Genomic DNA, 16394 nt, shown 5'->3' with positions numbered 1-16394 from the left:
GCTATCTGTTTGCTCTTTCTTACCAGTTACATAACTTCTACGTTTTTTAAAAGATGTATTACATAATTGTTTATTCATCGCATTATTTGTGGTGTCTTTTTTAATTCTTTATGTTCGTATTTTGTTTTGCATTCTTCATACTTCATATTTCCCTGTTTTATGATTTTTTATTATTTGAGCGCCAATTGTTTGTTGAATTATTTTTCATTTTCATATATATTTTTTTTTCACTTTTTCTTTTTGCATTTTATTATTTTATTTTGCATTTCACGTTGTTTGCATTGTTCCATAACAGTGTCAGTGTTTCCAACAGTTTATTTTCTTGTTTTTATAATTTCTCTCCAAAGTAGTACGGACCACCAAATCCAACGTGTGTCCCTTACTGTCACTGAGTCACTATACCTTTCTGAAGGATGAGTCTCTCTCTCTCTCTCTCTCATAGGGAGTAGAGTGGGTAATGGTAGCTTATCTGGTATGCTTGTGCGTCTGGTGTGTGTCTGAGGTCATTGTGATGTGTCTAAAGACAAAGAACACTCTCAGGGATGTGCTGATGTGGTGGATACTTGGGGTGGGTGTGACTCTCAAAGTTTCCATTTTTCATGCTCATGTAGGCTATATATTGTTACTCGTTCACTGTTAATTCTAAGTTTTATCGTCGTTTTGTCGTTTTTTTCTGGGGTTTTTTGCTTACACTGCCATTCTGTCCACCTCTTCCTCCGTTTTTTTCTCTTTGTCCATCTTCCTCCTTCACAGTCATTCCATCATCCCGCCCCTTGTCTGCCTCCACCTTCCCCCTCCCCATTCAGCTGTCGTCGTGAATTTAGCAGAGTGTCGTCAGTGGTCGTGCTCAGAATAATGTCGTGCCGAGGTGGTCATTGCGTCAGTCGTTCCCTTCCATCCATGGCGACATTTTTAGCCCCTTCCACACCGTATACCGTATTTCCTTATTTAACTCTTGCTGCCACCAGGCGACTTACTTTACCGGTATTTAGATGGACCTCTCATGGCGAAGAATTGATAAGTAATTCCCATTATCTGTTTTTCTACGGTGATGTGTTTGGTTTCCTTACCACAAGCCGACATTTTTCAACGTAGGACAGACGTCTGGTGTGTGTATGTTTAGACAGTGAGATATAGAGAGAGATGTGTAGAGATAGATAGAGGTCTGTGAAAACAGTAAAATGTTTTGGAGTCGTGTCTATCCTGCAAATTAGTTTACTCTTTAGAGAGATATGGTCATATATATATATATATATATATATATATATATATATATATATATATATATATATACAGAGATAGATAGATAGATAGATAGAGAGAGAGAGAGAGAGAGAGAATCTTTGAAAATACGTAGTAAAATGTTATGGAGTCCTCTCTGTCCTCGAAATTTGTCAACCCTTGTTAGATAAATAAACAGATAAAAAGATCGACAGATATATGGATAAATTGGTAGATAGACAGATAGATCGACAGGTAGATATACTTAGAGAGATCTGTGGAAATAGTAAAATGGTATAGTCCTGCCACCCTGAGAGCTCACGTGCTTGGTACAACAATCTTTATTTCAACTAATGCCAGACGTCTTTATTGAGCTAGGAGTGAGTCACAGGAGCCTGAGAGTTAATATCCTAGCTGAATACAGACCCCCAGCATCATGCCTTGTCCCAGCACCAACATGAACCCGGGTCTTGTCAACGGGTCTGTGTCTCTCCGCCAACACAACCTTCTGTATAATTCTCCCATTCACCAACTCCGGCCACCCTCTTCACTTTATGCTATTATGGACTTAGGTCTGTATTCTGGGTAGCACAGGAGGCTTTGTAGCTCCTCTTCCTTAGCGATTTATCTTTGTACGTCATATATATCGGTTTTATATTGGCATAGTTGGCATCAGTAACGGTCAAGAGGATATTGGGATTTTTTTTTTTTTTTATGTGCAGAGTAAGTCGCCAAGAAGAAGTGTCACGAACTAACCAAAGCTCCTTGGGCCCGTATTCTCGTCGGCTCAGGAAGCTCCCAAACACCTTTTCCTGAGCAACTTATTTTGCTTGTCACGCCTTACCGACCATATCCGTGTTACGTAAAGCATTCTAATATCGCCATACTCTGCATTGATAACGTACAGAAGGGCGTTAACCAGCCATTTCCAAAAATAAATCGCTAAGGAAGAGGTGCTAAGGAATGCAACCCTGTGATATGACAAGATAACAAAAGTCACGGTATCATCCCTTTCCCCGTCATTCACTACTTTGCATTATATTTCCCCTGCGACAGGTAGTATACGTGCCACCTTCATTCCCGTGGCCCTTTTTATTTTATCTTCTCTGACTAAATTATTTTACTCAATATAGGTGGGACTTTAAACTCTGGGATTTCGACAGCCTTAGTTAACCCTTTGACTTCTATAACTCCGTCCAAAGTTACGAAAATTTGTGCAGAGGTAGCTTAAAAAAAATAAATAAATAAAAATAAAAGGGCAAATCGTCACGGGACTAAGTAGGTCAGCTGTACACAAGGGAAAAGTAGTTCATCGAAAATATTAAAAACTCTCACGAATAACATTTTGTCCAAGTAACAGGAAATAATTGGTTTCTTTAAGCGTAATACAGACGATTTTATTCATCTCTAAGAAACGTACCAGTCACGAGGTCTACGGCTGTATTTTAAGTGGTGACGGTCACTTCCTGGCACTTTTTTTTTTTTTTTTTTTTTAGCGACTTATGCTGCACACAACGCCCCGACATTTTCCTGTATGTTATTATTGATACTAACTGTGTCGATATGTAAGGGATAAAAAGAGCATACAGGCAAATGTTGCGTCGTAATATGCAAAATAAATCGCTGAGGAGGAGATGCAACAAAGCCTCCTCGGCCACCCACATTTCAACCCGTAAGGTGGTATTCACGTCAGCTTAGGTGGCTCTCAAGCACCTCCATCTTAGTGATTTGTTTTGTATATTACGCCTGGATAATCACTTGTCCGCAATTTACGCATCCTTATTGGAAGGACGCAAGTGGAGGTTGAGAGGAGTGGAAGAGAGTTGTCTGAGAGGACTAAAGATTATGATAAGAGGGAGAAGGACAGAGAGAGGAATGGATGGAGAGAAGGACTGGGAGAGGAGGCGGCAGAGTTACGCAGATGTCAAGGTGCTTCTTCCACACAGACCTTACGCTGAGAGACGGAAAGACAATATTTTCCAACCAAGGATGGGCCTCGAGGAAGGAAGGGGTTCGTGAAGGGTTTATACGATAGAATCCCTTAAGTCTGAAGAGTCTGTATTAAGCTGAATAAAATCGTCTGTGGAAGCAACAAGAACACTTATCATCCACCTGAGGAGCGACCCGGACAAATGGCTGTGTGTGTGTGTGTGTGTGTGTGTGTGTGTGTGTGTGTGTGTGTGTGTGTGTGTGTGTGTGTGTGTGTGTGTTAATCTCTCTTTTTATCTATTACACGTCTTATGCCCTTTTCTTAGTCACTTGAATGTCCTTTGCAGTTCATAATTACCCGTCTCCTTCCTTTGTCGTATTGTATATACACGTAGTTAACCTTTAAAATTACCACTTTCCTCTCTCCCGTTATCATTTTCTACCATAGTGTCACCTGGCTTTTGTTTCTTGGGGGTAGATTGTTCATTCATTCCTCAACCGTAATCGTTCTCTGCCTTTTGTCATGTGGCTTTTGTTGCCTGGCGGTAGATTATTCATTTATTCATTCGTAAATTTTTTCTTTCTCTCTCTCTCAGATCGGGACGTGGAGCGACACCCGAGGGCTGGAAACAGTGGCGGTCAAGTACACGAGCCACATGACTGACCGGGTGATGACTAACAGATCTTACATCGTTACATCCATATTGGTGCGTGTATCCTCCCCCCCCCCTCTCTTTCTCTCTCTCTCTCTCTACCGACCTCCAGATTTAAGCGATATTTTAAGTGTCTCGGTATTTTTCTATAACCTGTTTAATGTCCTTTTTAACTCATTTAGGGATTTTGTATGACATTTAATTTTATCTTCCGTTTTCCCTGAGTTTCCTCCTTTTAAATATTTTCACTCTGTGATGCGACTTAGTGCCATATGGTCTTTGTTACCTGGTGCTACCTTTTCATCTCTCTCTCTCTCTCTCTCTCTCTCTCTCTCTCTCTCTCTCTCTCTCTCTCTCAGAAGGAGGAATTTTATATATATTAGCTGAAAAATTAGTGTGATCCTATTTTCCTTGGGATAATATAGCGGCCCCGTTTTCTGTCCTCACAGGAGAAGCCATTCTTGATGCTAAGGAAGGACGGTAACTACACTGGCAATGATCGTTACGAGGGATACGCTAAAGACCTCGCTGACCTCTTGGCATCCTTCCTCGGAATTAACTGTGAGTATATGAGTTTGGGGGCTTGTGCTGGAAAATGAGAAGGTATTAGATGATAACGTAGTATTTCTGGGGTATCTGAAGGTAAATTTCTGGGAATGATCACTATAAGGGCTAAGCTGAAGACCCCTTGACCTCTTTCCTCAGAATTAATTGTGAGTATTTGATTTTTGGCCATATGGAGAGGATGGAGAGCGAGAGACTGACGAGGAGGGTGTATGTGAGTGAGGTAGAGGGGGGGATAGAGAGGAGGAGGCTAAGGATGAGGTGGAGGGATGGAGTGGACAGGTACAGGTATATGAGAGAGGGGGTGTGTGGACTGGGAGCAGGGCAGTGAAATGGCGGGGGATGGGGCAACATGGAGGCGGTTTTTTTGTGGCCACCCCTTACGGGATTAAAGGCGTCTGGCAATAGATATACAGATATTTAATTTTTCAGTGTATTTTCAGGGGTTAGGAATAAATTTGAGGGGTTCACTTCTTGATCAATTTATTTCATGAGGTATTTGTGTAAGCAGATTTCAATTCTGCTTATAATACTGCATTTTTTGGTGTTTGTTCGAGGTAAAGAAGTTATTTCTGAGTTTTTTATTTTTTTTTAATTTCTGAAACCACATGGGTATTTTCTGACTTCCATCTGACGAAAGTAATCAACCTAAGGTTTTTGCCTTATGTAATGAAGTTACCATATTAGAGGTAAACAGTTTTGTAGGTTTACAACTAAGGTACTTGTGTAATTTTCGGATTGTTTTGTTGGAGATTGATATTTATGCATTTTTGCAGTCGTAGGGAATATTGCATGGTATGTAGGACTTCGGGGGATGGGGAGGTCTTGGCTACATGACGCGGTTCAGTTGCTAGGACCGTTTCGACGTAAAACCGGTTCCACTTGACAGGGAATTTTCAGGAAGTCCCTTTCATACACCCACCCTAACTGCCCTCTGATACATATCAAGTAGCTGTTCAGCCCCCGGAGTGTTGAGGTGGTCACTGGGTGTGTAGGCTAAAAGATACAAAAAAAGGGGGGGGGGAGAAAAAAAAAAAAGAAAGAGGAGGAACAAAAGAAAAAATTATATAAACAAAAAATACTCAGTTTTTAAGTGCTTAAATGGAGATGTCAGAGGTAAAGAGATAACTTGTCTATCTATCTATCTATCTATAGCCCGACGCCCTAATCCCGCAAAGGGTGGCCGCAGACAAAACGCCTCCAAGTCACTCTGTCACCCACCAATTGACTACCCTCCCCCCAACTCACCCCCCCCTCCCTCATATACCTCTCAACTCCATCCCTCCACCTCATCCTCGGTCTACCCCTCCCTCTCCCTCCCTCCACCTCACCTACATACACCCTCTTAGTCAGTCTTTCATTCTCCATTCTCTCCACATGTCCAAACCACCTCAGTGTATTTCTCCTGATCTTTTCAACCACATCCACATCTACCCCACAACGTTCTTTCACTTCATTCGTCAACCTGTCCCTCCACGTCACTCCATATGCTCCTCTCAAGTAACTCATTTCCACTGCTCTCACTCTTGACTTGTTCCCCTCTTGCAAGGTCCACGCCTCGCTTCCATACGTCAGGGTAGGGATCACAATACCATCATGCAGTGACTTCTTAACTTCCATACTCACCTCCCTATTTCTCATCACGGCTTTCAGTGTACCAACAACCTTTCTTCCCTGCTGTACCCTTTCACGTACTTCATCCCCCAAAGTTCCATCCTTACTCATCACACTACCCAAGTACTTGCATGCACTCACATTCTCCATATCCTCACCATCCAACCTCACTGCACACTCTGTGACTTCATTCCTCTCCAACACCACAACTTTACTTTTGTTTACATTAACTTTCAGCTTCCTCCTCCTACACACTGTCCCAAATTCATTCACCAAACCTTGCAACTCCCATTCATCTTCACTCAACAATACTGTATCATCAGCAAACAGCAACACCGGAAGCTTCCAAATCTCACCCTCATTCATTAGGGCCAGCCCCACATCCACTGCCCTACCTTGCATCTCCTTTACAACCCCATCCATGTATATATTAAACAGCCATGGAGACATCACACAACCCTGTTTCAGTCCCACATTGAGATCAAAGAACTCACTCAGCTCACCATCCACTCGCACCGTAGCCCTAGCTCCTTCGTACATACTCTTCACAGCACTGAACAATTTCCCCTCCACTCCATATATTCTTAATACCTTCCACATACCTTGCCTATCTATTCTGTCATAAGCTTTCTCCAAGTCCATGAAGGCAGCATACACTTTCCTTCCCTTCTCTAGATACTTCTCCACTAAACATCTTAGAACAAATATCTGATCTACACACCCTTTTCCCTTCCTAAATCACCCTTGTTCTTCTCCAACTAGCTCCTCTGTCATATGCCTAACCCTATCAATGACTATTCTACCATATATTTTACCAGTCACACTAAGAAGGCAAATACCCCTATGGTTACCACATACTTCTCTCTCCCCTTTTCCTTTGTACAGAGGAACAATTATACCTGATTTCCAGTCCTCTGGAACCCTTCCCTCTTCCCAAGCCAATCTACACAACTCCATATCCACTCCACAACAATCTCACCCCCATACCTAAGCATTTCACCACACACTCCATCAATTCCTGGGGCCTTTCCCAGCTTAATCTTCTTCATCGCTTCCTCTACTTCCGACCTACTGATCTCTTCCTCCCTCCTCTCATCTCTTCTTCTCCCAGCCATTCCCCAACCACTTATACTCACTCTGCTCTCACTCTCTACATTCAGCAAATCCTCAAAGTGCTCCTTCCATCTCCTCAATTTCTCTCTCTTCTCCACCAACAATCAATTATTCCCTATCTTTCACTCCCCTACTATTTCCCCTTTCACACTGCCTTACTTTCTTTACCTCCTTCCAAAACAATTTCTTACTCTCCCTCCATTTCACACTCAGATTCCTCCCAAACTCTTCATCCACTTTCTTCTTACTCTCCTTCACCAGTCTCTTAATCTCCCTTCTCCTGCTCACATATACCTCTCTCTTCTCTCTCTCATCTTCTCCTCTACCTTTACTCGCCAACCATTCACCATATGCCTTCTTCTTTTGTTCCACAGCTCGTTTCACCTCATCATTCCACCATGCTGTCCCTTGCACACCCTTGCATCTCCTCCTCACTCCACAAACCGCCTCACACGCTGCGCCTATCTCTTCCGTGAATATCTTACATACGTCTTCCACCCCTTCCATCTGCTCTAGCTCATACCTTCCCAATCTTTCTTCCACTATGCTCTTATACTCTGTCATTTTCTCACTATCTTGCAGTTTCTCCACTCTTCTCACAGGAGCTGCTTCCTCCTGTCTTCCCCTTCGTCTCCTCAACCACTTTCTTTGCAGCTCTACCTTGGCCATCACTAAGTGATGGTCCGAGACTCCATTCCCCCACCCTCTCCACACTCTTGCATCCAACACTTGTTTTCTCATTCGCTCATCCACACACACGTAGTCTATCATTGCCTTTCGTTCAACAAGTTCACCATCCATCCTCCTCATTACTCTCCATGTATACCGGTGGATCATCTTATGACGAAAGTAGGTGTTGGCTATTGCCAACCCCTTACCAGCACAGATGTCCACCAAAGCACTACCATTCCCATCTACTTCAGCTGGCACACCCCACTGACCAACCACTCCGTCCACTCGTACATTCCCAACTTTGCCATTCATGTCTCCAATCAACAGCACTCTCTCGCTCCTCTCAAACTTGTCCATACATGCTTCTACTCTCGCCCAAAACTCATCTTTCACTCTTGCCACTCGATCCTCTGTTGGAGCATACACACATACAATCGCCCACGCTTGTATACCTACTTTCATCCTCACCCATACAATCGCCCACGCTTGTATACCTACTTTCATCCTCACCCATACAATCCTTGCACCCACTGTTCCATACTCTCTTATATTCTCCTTCCACTTCTTGCTTATCATCAGACATACTCCCTCTTTTGCCCTCTCATTCTCACTGACTCCCGCACATATACCTAGACCATATTCCCATTCTCTCACCCTTTCACCTTTTCATTTAGTTTCAGTCAATCCACATATATCCACTTTTGCATCCTCAAGCACCTGAACAATCTCTCTCTCTTTCACTTCATCATTCACTCCTCTCACATTCCATGTTCCCACCCTCAGAATGTCCTTTGTCCGTTCCCTAGTCGTCAACGTATGGTCCGTCCGGGTCCAAGGCGCTTTATTTGCTTTTTTAGTTAGTTCTTTTTACGGGGTGGGGCACTAACCCACCACCAACCCTTTTAGTCGCCTCGTACGACAAGCAGGGATACTGGGGGAGTATTCTTGAAACCCCCCCCCCCTACCCCAAGGGTAGCCATTTGTCTTTGAGTTGTTTTAAGGGGAGGGGCACAAACCCTGCGCCAGCACACTAGTTAACACTTAGGGAACACGTATTATTTGGTTACCACCTATCGTTGTAAATGATTTCCTGGTTTACAGGAAACCATTAGGCTTCCCATTCATTGTAAAGTCACCTGAAAAAAGAAAAAGTGACAGGAAAGATGGGAGAAATAGGTGGGAGAAATAGGAAGAGAGGAGGGCAGATACAAAAAGAATCATGCAGGTGAAAGATAAAGAGGCAGCACTACATCAAGTGAGTGGATGATGGTTGCCACAACCTACCACACAAGGTTAATCGTGAGGTATCAATTCTTTGACTGGCAAAATTTCTCTGAGCTGAATAAAATCGTCTTGTGACTGCGGAATAAGTGAAAGCGTTTATAGATTGTGAAAGTGTTATTATTTCTTTAGTAGCAGTTACTTTCTTTTTCGTGTTGGAGATGCAGGGTATATTTATGGCGCATTAGAAATTCCCTCCACCACAGTGATTGCCCTTTTATTTTATTGTAACCTCAGACTATTTTGTTTCGTATAAGGACAGGAATATCAGAGGGACAAGTGAATAAATTTGTTTGCAAAAAATGTCAAAGGCCAAGGTCTGAAATACATGTAAGGGGAATGGTGCTGCCTCAGTGGAGGTACGGGCTGCTTGGGTGATCTTGTTTAATAATGGCATCTTCTTCCTTGGTTGTAGGGTCTTGTCTCTGTCGCATAGTTATGTTATTGTATACTTAGTGCCTTCTTTCCCATTAATCTGTTACTCACTCGTCTGTGTCCCGCAAGACACATTGCAACGTGTGAAGGTTATTGTATTTTCTGTAGATCACATATTGTGTCCTTATCGATTTCTTCTTGTTAATGTACCTACCCACAGTTTTTTTTTTCTTGATTTCCCCAAGATATTAACAATTTGAAGAACAACTTAGCTGCCCAATAATTTATCAATCACATTCTAGTGTTCATGCTGGCTTATTTATCTCTTAGCATATTCACTCCTGGTACTTCTTTCTTTCTTTCTTTTTTTTTTCTCTACAGACACATTGCAACTCGTGAAGGACAACAACTACGGTGGCCAGAACGATGGCCAGTACGGTGGGTGGGACGGCATGGTGGGGGAGCTGGTGAGACAGGTCAGGGTTGCCTTAATTTTTACTTCAGTTACCCTCCATTGGTTTTCTCCATTTTCTTTTAACTCATTCTCTCGCATGATGTATTTGTAAGTTTAGTCTTACATCTCCGGACTAAGTTTATTCAGCTTAGCATTTGTGGGATTATATTGCCGTCATTTAACCTAAGTTTACAAGAGGTCTCCCAAACGGTGAATAAAAACCGTTCGGAATGAGAGAGAGAGAGAGAGAGAGAGAGAGAGAGAGAGAGAGAGAGAGAGAATCTCCTTCTCCCCCAGGTTACAGGTAAACAACCTGTCACAAAAAAATTATTCTTGTGTTGGATTTCTGACGTGCTTTTAAATGAGTTAAAAAGAAGAAGGCCTTATATTATATATGATTTATTTTTTTTTTATAAAACATGCAACCCAATAATCCTCTTTGAAAAGGAAGACGAAGCATCAGTCAAATTAGTCTCTCTCTCTCTCTCTCTCTCTCTCTCTCTCTATGCGGGGTCATACAGAATTAACATTGGATGGGTGGATAGATAAACGAATATAGATAGATGTTTGAATAAATAAACAGATAGAGGTGAATACCCTGGGTCCGTCTCACAATCATTAGTCGACACATTTCTCTTTGATGAGAGACCCCAAGACCTGATGACTTAAAATGATTCATCATTGTATTAATTTATCATTTATTAATTTGTTTACATGCTGTGTACAATAGTCTCGGCGCGCGACTCTGAGGTTGTGATTATCGTGTCTTGGCAACCTACCCCTACAGTGCGTCTGATTTCATGTATAATATGAGACGCATGTGAGTCGTGTATAAAATGTTCGTGTATAATATATTCGTGCATAATAATATGATTCGTGTATACTATGATACGAAATCGGACGCACTTTTGAATGGTAGGTTGCCACGATACGGTAATGACAACCTCAGAGGCGGGCGCCGCGACTATAGACGTTATTATTTATTGTGTCGTGAACTATCATTATAGGGAGTGTACAGTATAAATAGTAATGTTTTTAGACCATCATCATCATCTTCATCATCATGTCATCATCATCATCCCGCCCTTTTAACACCTGTAGGTGGGGTACAGCAAGCCAGGGGTAGAAAAAAAAAATACAATAGTCGGAGAGCTTATCAGCATTATGCCCATAGAAGTGGACCACATATTCATTCACCGTGCAAATCCCAGGAATCCTTGCCGTAATATTAATAATGTAAAAATATATAAAATGATATTAGGTGATAATATAAAAAACTGTGGATTCAGCGTTGCCTGTGATAGTTTTTGTAGAAAAGTACCAGAGTTATTCGTGAAGAAGCCTACTTGAATAAACCGAGCCCCTGTTCTGAAATTTTTCTATAGAGAATATGAAAATAATATACATATATAAAACCATGAAATAAAATAGTAGTATATAATATATATAACACACAGAGATTCACATGTGTATAGATCATGTATATATCAGGGTTAATGGCGAAGGTTATTAATTCCAGTGTGGATCTAGTGTGTCATTTGTTAGGTGCGAGTTTACTCAGCTAATGTGAGCGTGAGTGAGTGGCCTAAGGTCAGTGTCCAACAGCTTTGGTGAGAATGTGGCTGATTTGTTTGATCAGGACGGTATCATGATTTCACGCTTGGAAGGTATTTATTTATTATGCATAGGTACTGTTTATTGTGGTAGGTGGGGACGCTTACCATCCACTCACTCGATGTAGTGCTGGTCTCAGGTGTCTGCCCTTTCCTCTCCTTCCTTCTCTTCTGTCTTTCTTAACTTCATTCTTTCCTCGTCCTTCTGCCTACGGGTTACTTTATACTCCCTCTTTTGTCTGTCTTTCCTTCATTCTTTCCCGTTCTTTCTGCCTATGGGTGACTCTACACTGAGTGAAAAGCCGAATGGTTTCCTGTACACCAGGAAACCATTTTCTATGCTGGGTGGTAACCATATAACCAAATTATGGCGCGTGGTGGTTTAGTGGGTAATTGCTGCACTCCAGTCGGTCTCAGCCGGTGAGGGCTTATATCCAAGGGATGGTTGGAGTTACTGCTCTAGCACTGCCACTCAGGGATGAGTGAGGCTGGTCACTCTCACCTTAAATGTCAGGACCAACTTGCCTAGCCCCGGGCTGCTACGCTTCTCATGGGGCAACGCAGGACTGGATGATGATGATGATGATGATGGTACTGTTTACCGGTACATTTACGTTAGTCATGAATTAGTGAGAGCAGTGGAAATGAGTTACTTGAGAGGAGCATGTGGAGTGACGTGGAGGGACAGGTTGACGAATGAAGAAGTGAAGGAACGTTGTGGGGTAGATGTGGATGTGGTTGAAAAGATTAGGAGAAATACACTGAGGTGGTTTGGACATGTGGAGAGAATGGAGAATGAAAGACTGACTAAGAGGGTTTATGTAGGTGAGGTGGAGGGAGGGAGAGGGAGGGGTAGACCGAGGATGAGGTGGAGGGATGGAGTTGAGAGGTATATGAGGGAGGGGGGGGTGAGTTGGGGGGAGGGGGAGTCAAATGGTGGGTGACAGAGTGACTTGGAGGCGTTTTGTCTGCGGCCACCCTTTGAGGGATTAGGGCGTCGGGCTATAGATAGATAGATAGATGAATTAGAACTGTTAGGGTGCTCGTTATACCAACCTGATAATTAATCGTAATTATCCTACTGTGTAGCCCCAGTTTCTACATTATATAATTTATGTTTTATTTACTGGATAGATACGTGGGTGTATGTGTTAAAGTACGAGGGTTATATATTCCATTGTAATGCGATGATGCGTTTTCAATGGTAAGAGTTCGACTCTGCCTGTTGGTTCCTTCGGGGATGGAGATAATTGCATTAATATTGGCTCAGGTGATACACAGAGAACGTTGAATTATTGGTTTATATTGGTCATTTATATTGATTACCTTAACTGTCACGTATTATTATTATTTTTTTTTTTATGCAAGGAAGAAGGAACCAGTGGCCAGTAGCCCGCAAATTGTTCCTCCAAGAAAAAACAAAAAAATTATAACAGACAGCCACTACAGTTTATCTTTAAATGCCAGTGATTTCGCCTGTTAACTGAACTTCATTGTTACAATGTACAGCTGCGGTCAGGCATATCGTGCCACATCATAGACAATACTTCACCCACAACATTTTATTCAGAGGAATTTGTTAAGGTCCTGGGATTCCAGTACTGGGTTTCGAGGGCCATTACTCGGTGTCTGCCAGTTATCACAGGCGAGTCAACAGATTGGTGTCCGTAACAGTACTTATATTATTTTCTGTGCACTGTTTTGCCGTTTTCTTTTTCTTTTTTTTTCTGCAAGTTATGATTAAGTGAAATCTTTCAGGTCGAAACTTGCGTGAATGAGCTTAATTTACGGCAAGACATATCCTTCATCTGGGTACTCCTAATGCACTAAAGGAAGAAAATATGCACCGGTCAGTGTCAGATACTGCTGTGAAATAACCCTCAGATGGAACTAGGAGACAGAGAAGAAAGGGGGCGAGAGGAAGAAGATAGGAAGGTGGGAAGAGTGAGTGGAAAATGCCAAAAGAGGGAACAAAAGGAGGAGGAGGAGGAGGAACAGAGATGCAGAGAAAGAGGAGGAGATGAGAAGGTGGAGAAGTAGGAGGAAGAAGAAAGTAATGGAGAAGGAGCAGGAGCAAAAGAGAGGAGGAAAGGACCAGAGGAAAGTTTTTTTTTTTTTTTTTTTTTTTTTTTTTTTGTCCGACTCTGGGCATAGGCTTCTCAGCCTGCTCCCAAGGCCCAGTAGTCCTCGTGCATACCATACACCTCTACATATCACCACTTCGGCGCTAACACACCGTCCATATTGAATACATGCTAGGGCTGTCTCATACAGGACTGGTGTATTGGTATTAGCAGGGGTATTTTTATGACATGTTGGCGGGTCTTCTTGTAGATCAGTAAACTCTGCTTTTACGAAATTCAAATCCTTAAATTGTTCCCTGCCCCAGCGGGGATTTGAACCTGGGCCCTGGTGAATACGAAGACAAAAAGAGGAGAGGAAGGAGGAAAAGAAGTGGAGGGTAATGACGATAACAAGAGGGACGGTGAACAGATAAGAGGGAGGAAAAGGAGGATCAGTAATAAAAGTAGTAATAATAATAATAATAATAATAATAATAATAATAATAATGAAAGGAGAGGAGGAGGAGGAGGAGGATCAATAATAATACCAAGAGGAGGAGATTAATGGAATTTAACTAGACTGGATCTAAAACCTCACTACGTATGTTACAGTTTACCAGGTGGAACGTATGTCAGTATTTTGCGTGTGGAGATTTTTTGGTGGCTGAACCATAGTAAGCACACGTAATTTATGAATGAAGCCTCAACCTGTATAAGGAGGGACATGACTGGCTAAAGAGCTGATTATTAAGAAAGATAAGTTCCTCCTTTACTGTACGAGTATATTTGTTAATGGCGTGCCATCACTGTGTTGTAATATAAGCAGTTCCATGAGCGTAATGAAATGTGTACGGTCAATAGCAAATAAACAGGAGATATCTGTGTGTGTCTTGGGGGAGGGGCTGGGGTTGTATGTGAAAGTGAAAGAATTGTGTGTGTGTGTGTGTGTGTGTGTGTGTGTGTGTGTGTGTGTGTGTAATTAATTAATTTAATTCACCGGGTCAGTCAGGATCACTTGATGGTCGTGATCGTCAGCTTTTACCCTCCCGGAAGGGAGCTGAGAGCTCATATAGTCCGATCTAAGGGCAAGGCTGTGACCTTCACACACGCACACACCCGTCCCCTTGTGTGTGTGTGTGTGTGTGTGTGTGTGCCGAATAGCGGAGCATAACACAAAATCTGTGTATCAGTTGTCATAATTCTCCCTCTGTATTTCCTGCTTCCTATGAGCTCCAGTCTTTCAAACGCAGTGTGTCCGGGCTTCTCGAATGATCGGATCTTGAATTTGTCTCTCTTGTATTTTGTTTTTCTCTTGGAAGGACCAATAATTGCGGGCCCGCGGCCTTTGGTTCCTTCTTCCTCGCTTAATATATATATATATATATATATATATATATATATATATATATATATATATATATATATCATCTGAGGAATATTGTTAACATTATGATACATTGCTGTACTGATGATGATGATGATGATGAATGTTTCGATTCGCTTCTTTTATAAAGGCTTCAACATACTTGCATGCGTCGGCCTTCAAATGGCGGATCTCCACGCTGGTATATCTCCAGCAGCCTCTTTCTTCCAGTCCCTTATCCCTGAGGTCGCACTGAGTGACCTAGTCCCAAGTCATTTTAGGTCAGCCTTTAGCAGCTCTACATTCAGCGTAATGATGATGATGATGATGGTGATGATGATGATGATGATGATCCCTAACTCATGTATTTTCTCTGGGCAACAGGAGGCGGACATAGCGATCGCGCCACTAACCATCACATCATCGAGGGAACAGGTAATTGACTTCACCAAGCCCTTCATGACCCAAGGCATCTCCATCATGATCAAGAAACCCGCCAAGGAGAAACCCGGAGTGTTCAGCTTCATGTCGCCACTCTCCCACGAGATTTGGACCTGCATCGTCTTAGCCTACGTCGGGGTTTCCATCGTCCTGTTCCTCGTCAGCAGATTCAGCCCCAGCGAGTGGAAGGTGAGGTAGTTAGGGGAATGTGCTGGTGAGGTGATTGGTAATTTGGTGAGGGAAGGAACTGCTGTCTAAAAGGACAGCTGAGCCTCAGTGGACGGGCTGTCAGGTGTGCACCCATAGTCTCTCTCTCTCTCTCTCTCACACACACACACACACACACACACACACACACACACACACACGTCACCAATCACTGCTAATAAAACTTTTCTATGAACTTAGTATCGAAAGGCACGTAGGAAATTTCGTCAGCAAATATACATCCAAGTATACACGTGGTCAGCCTCCTGCCACGTAAAACACCAAGGCTGGTTGTTGGTTGATGCGCCCTTCTGATTCCATTGCCATTATTTTACCACATTTTAACTTCTCTTTTTACGTATTATTATTTTGTTCTTGCTCCTTTCAAACGACTTTATTCAGCTTTGGGAGGAAAATCAAGCTTTAAAAAGGCACCACGGACTGTTTCAAACCCCGTCAGTACAGATCATTTCGTCTAATAAAATCGTTTGGACAGAAGTTGCAAAAAACAGTACAGTGACATTTCTGTTGACCTGTTACCAGATTTTTTTTTTTTTTTTTAAGCATCGGGGCAGACTTTTCGACCTTTATGAGTTAGATTTGGCCATTCGTAGTAGCTTTGTTACTAGTGAGGCTCCCCTAAGCTTAATAAAATCGTCTGGTGGTCGCAAGAATTAAATAATGAGCCATCGCAATCACTTGCAGCTTATTTCATCAGCTAACAGGCAATTATTTTCAGCTACAAGAGTTCAATAGGAGTTAATGGAATCAATGTGTGATGTTTGCAGATCGAAAGTGCAGCTCGTTATGGCAAGATAAGTTGCAAATTAC

The 16394-nt window shown here is 42.4% G+C and overlaps 1 protein-coding gene across 1 annotated transcript in view; it reads left to right on the top strand.

The window, feature by feature from the left end:
- LOC145412686 (glutamate receptor 1-like) overlaps positions 1–16394 on the top strand; it is a 453191-nt gene that overhangs the window by 404643 nt on the left and 32154 nt on the right. The window contains exons 9-12 of the mRNA XM_080282554.1: positions 3747–3857; positions 4253–4364; positions 9804–9898; positions 15300–15545. Coding sequence (XP_080138680.1) covers positions 3747–3857; positions 4253–4364; positions 9804–9898; positions 15300–15545 — 564 coding nt within the window. The remainder of the gene's footprint in view (positions 1–3746; positions 3858–4252; positions 4365–9803; positions 9899–15299; positions 15546–16394) is intronic.

Source organism: Coenobita brevimanus, chromosome 1, assembly GCF_032717465.1.
Source record: "Coenobita brevimanus isolate Jiangsu-jjx chromosome 1, ASM3271746v2, whole genome shotgun sequence".
In the NCBI taxonomy this organism is placed as follows: Eukaryota; Metazoa; Arthropoda; class Malacostraca; order Decapoda; family Coenobitidae; genus Coenobita; species Coenobita brevimanus.
Note: the sequence above shows the minus strand (reverse complement) of the source record. Positions and strands in the feature narration are given on the sequence as shown.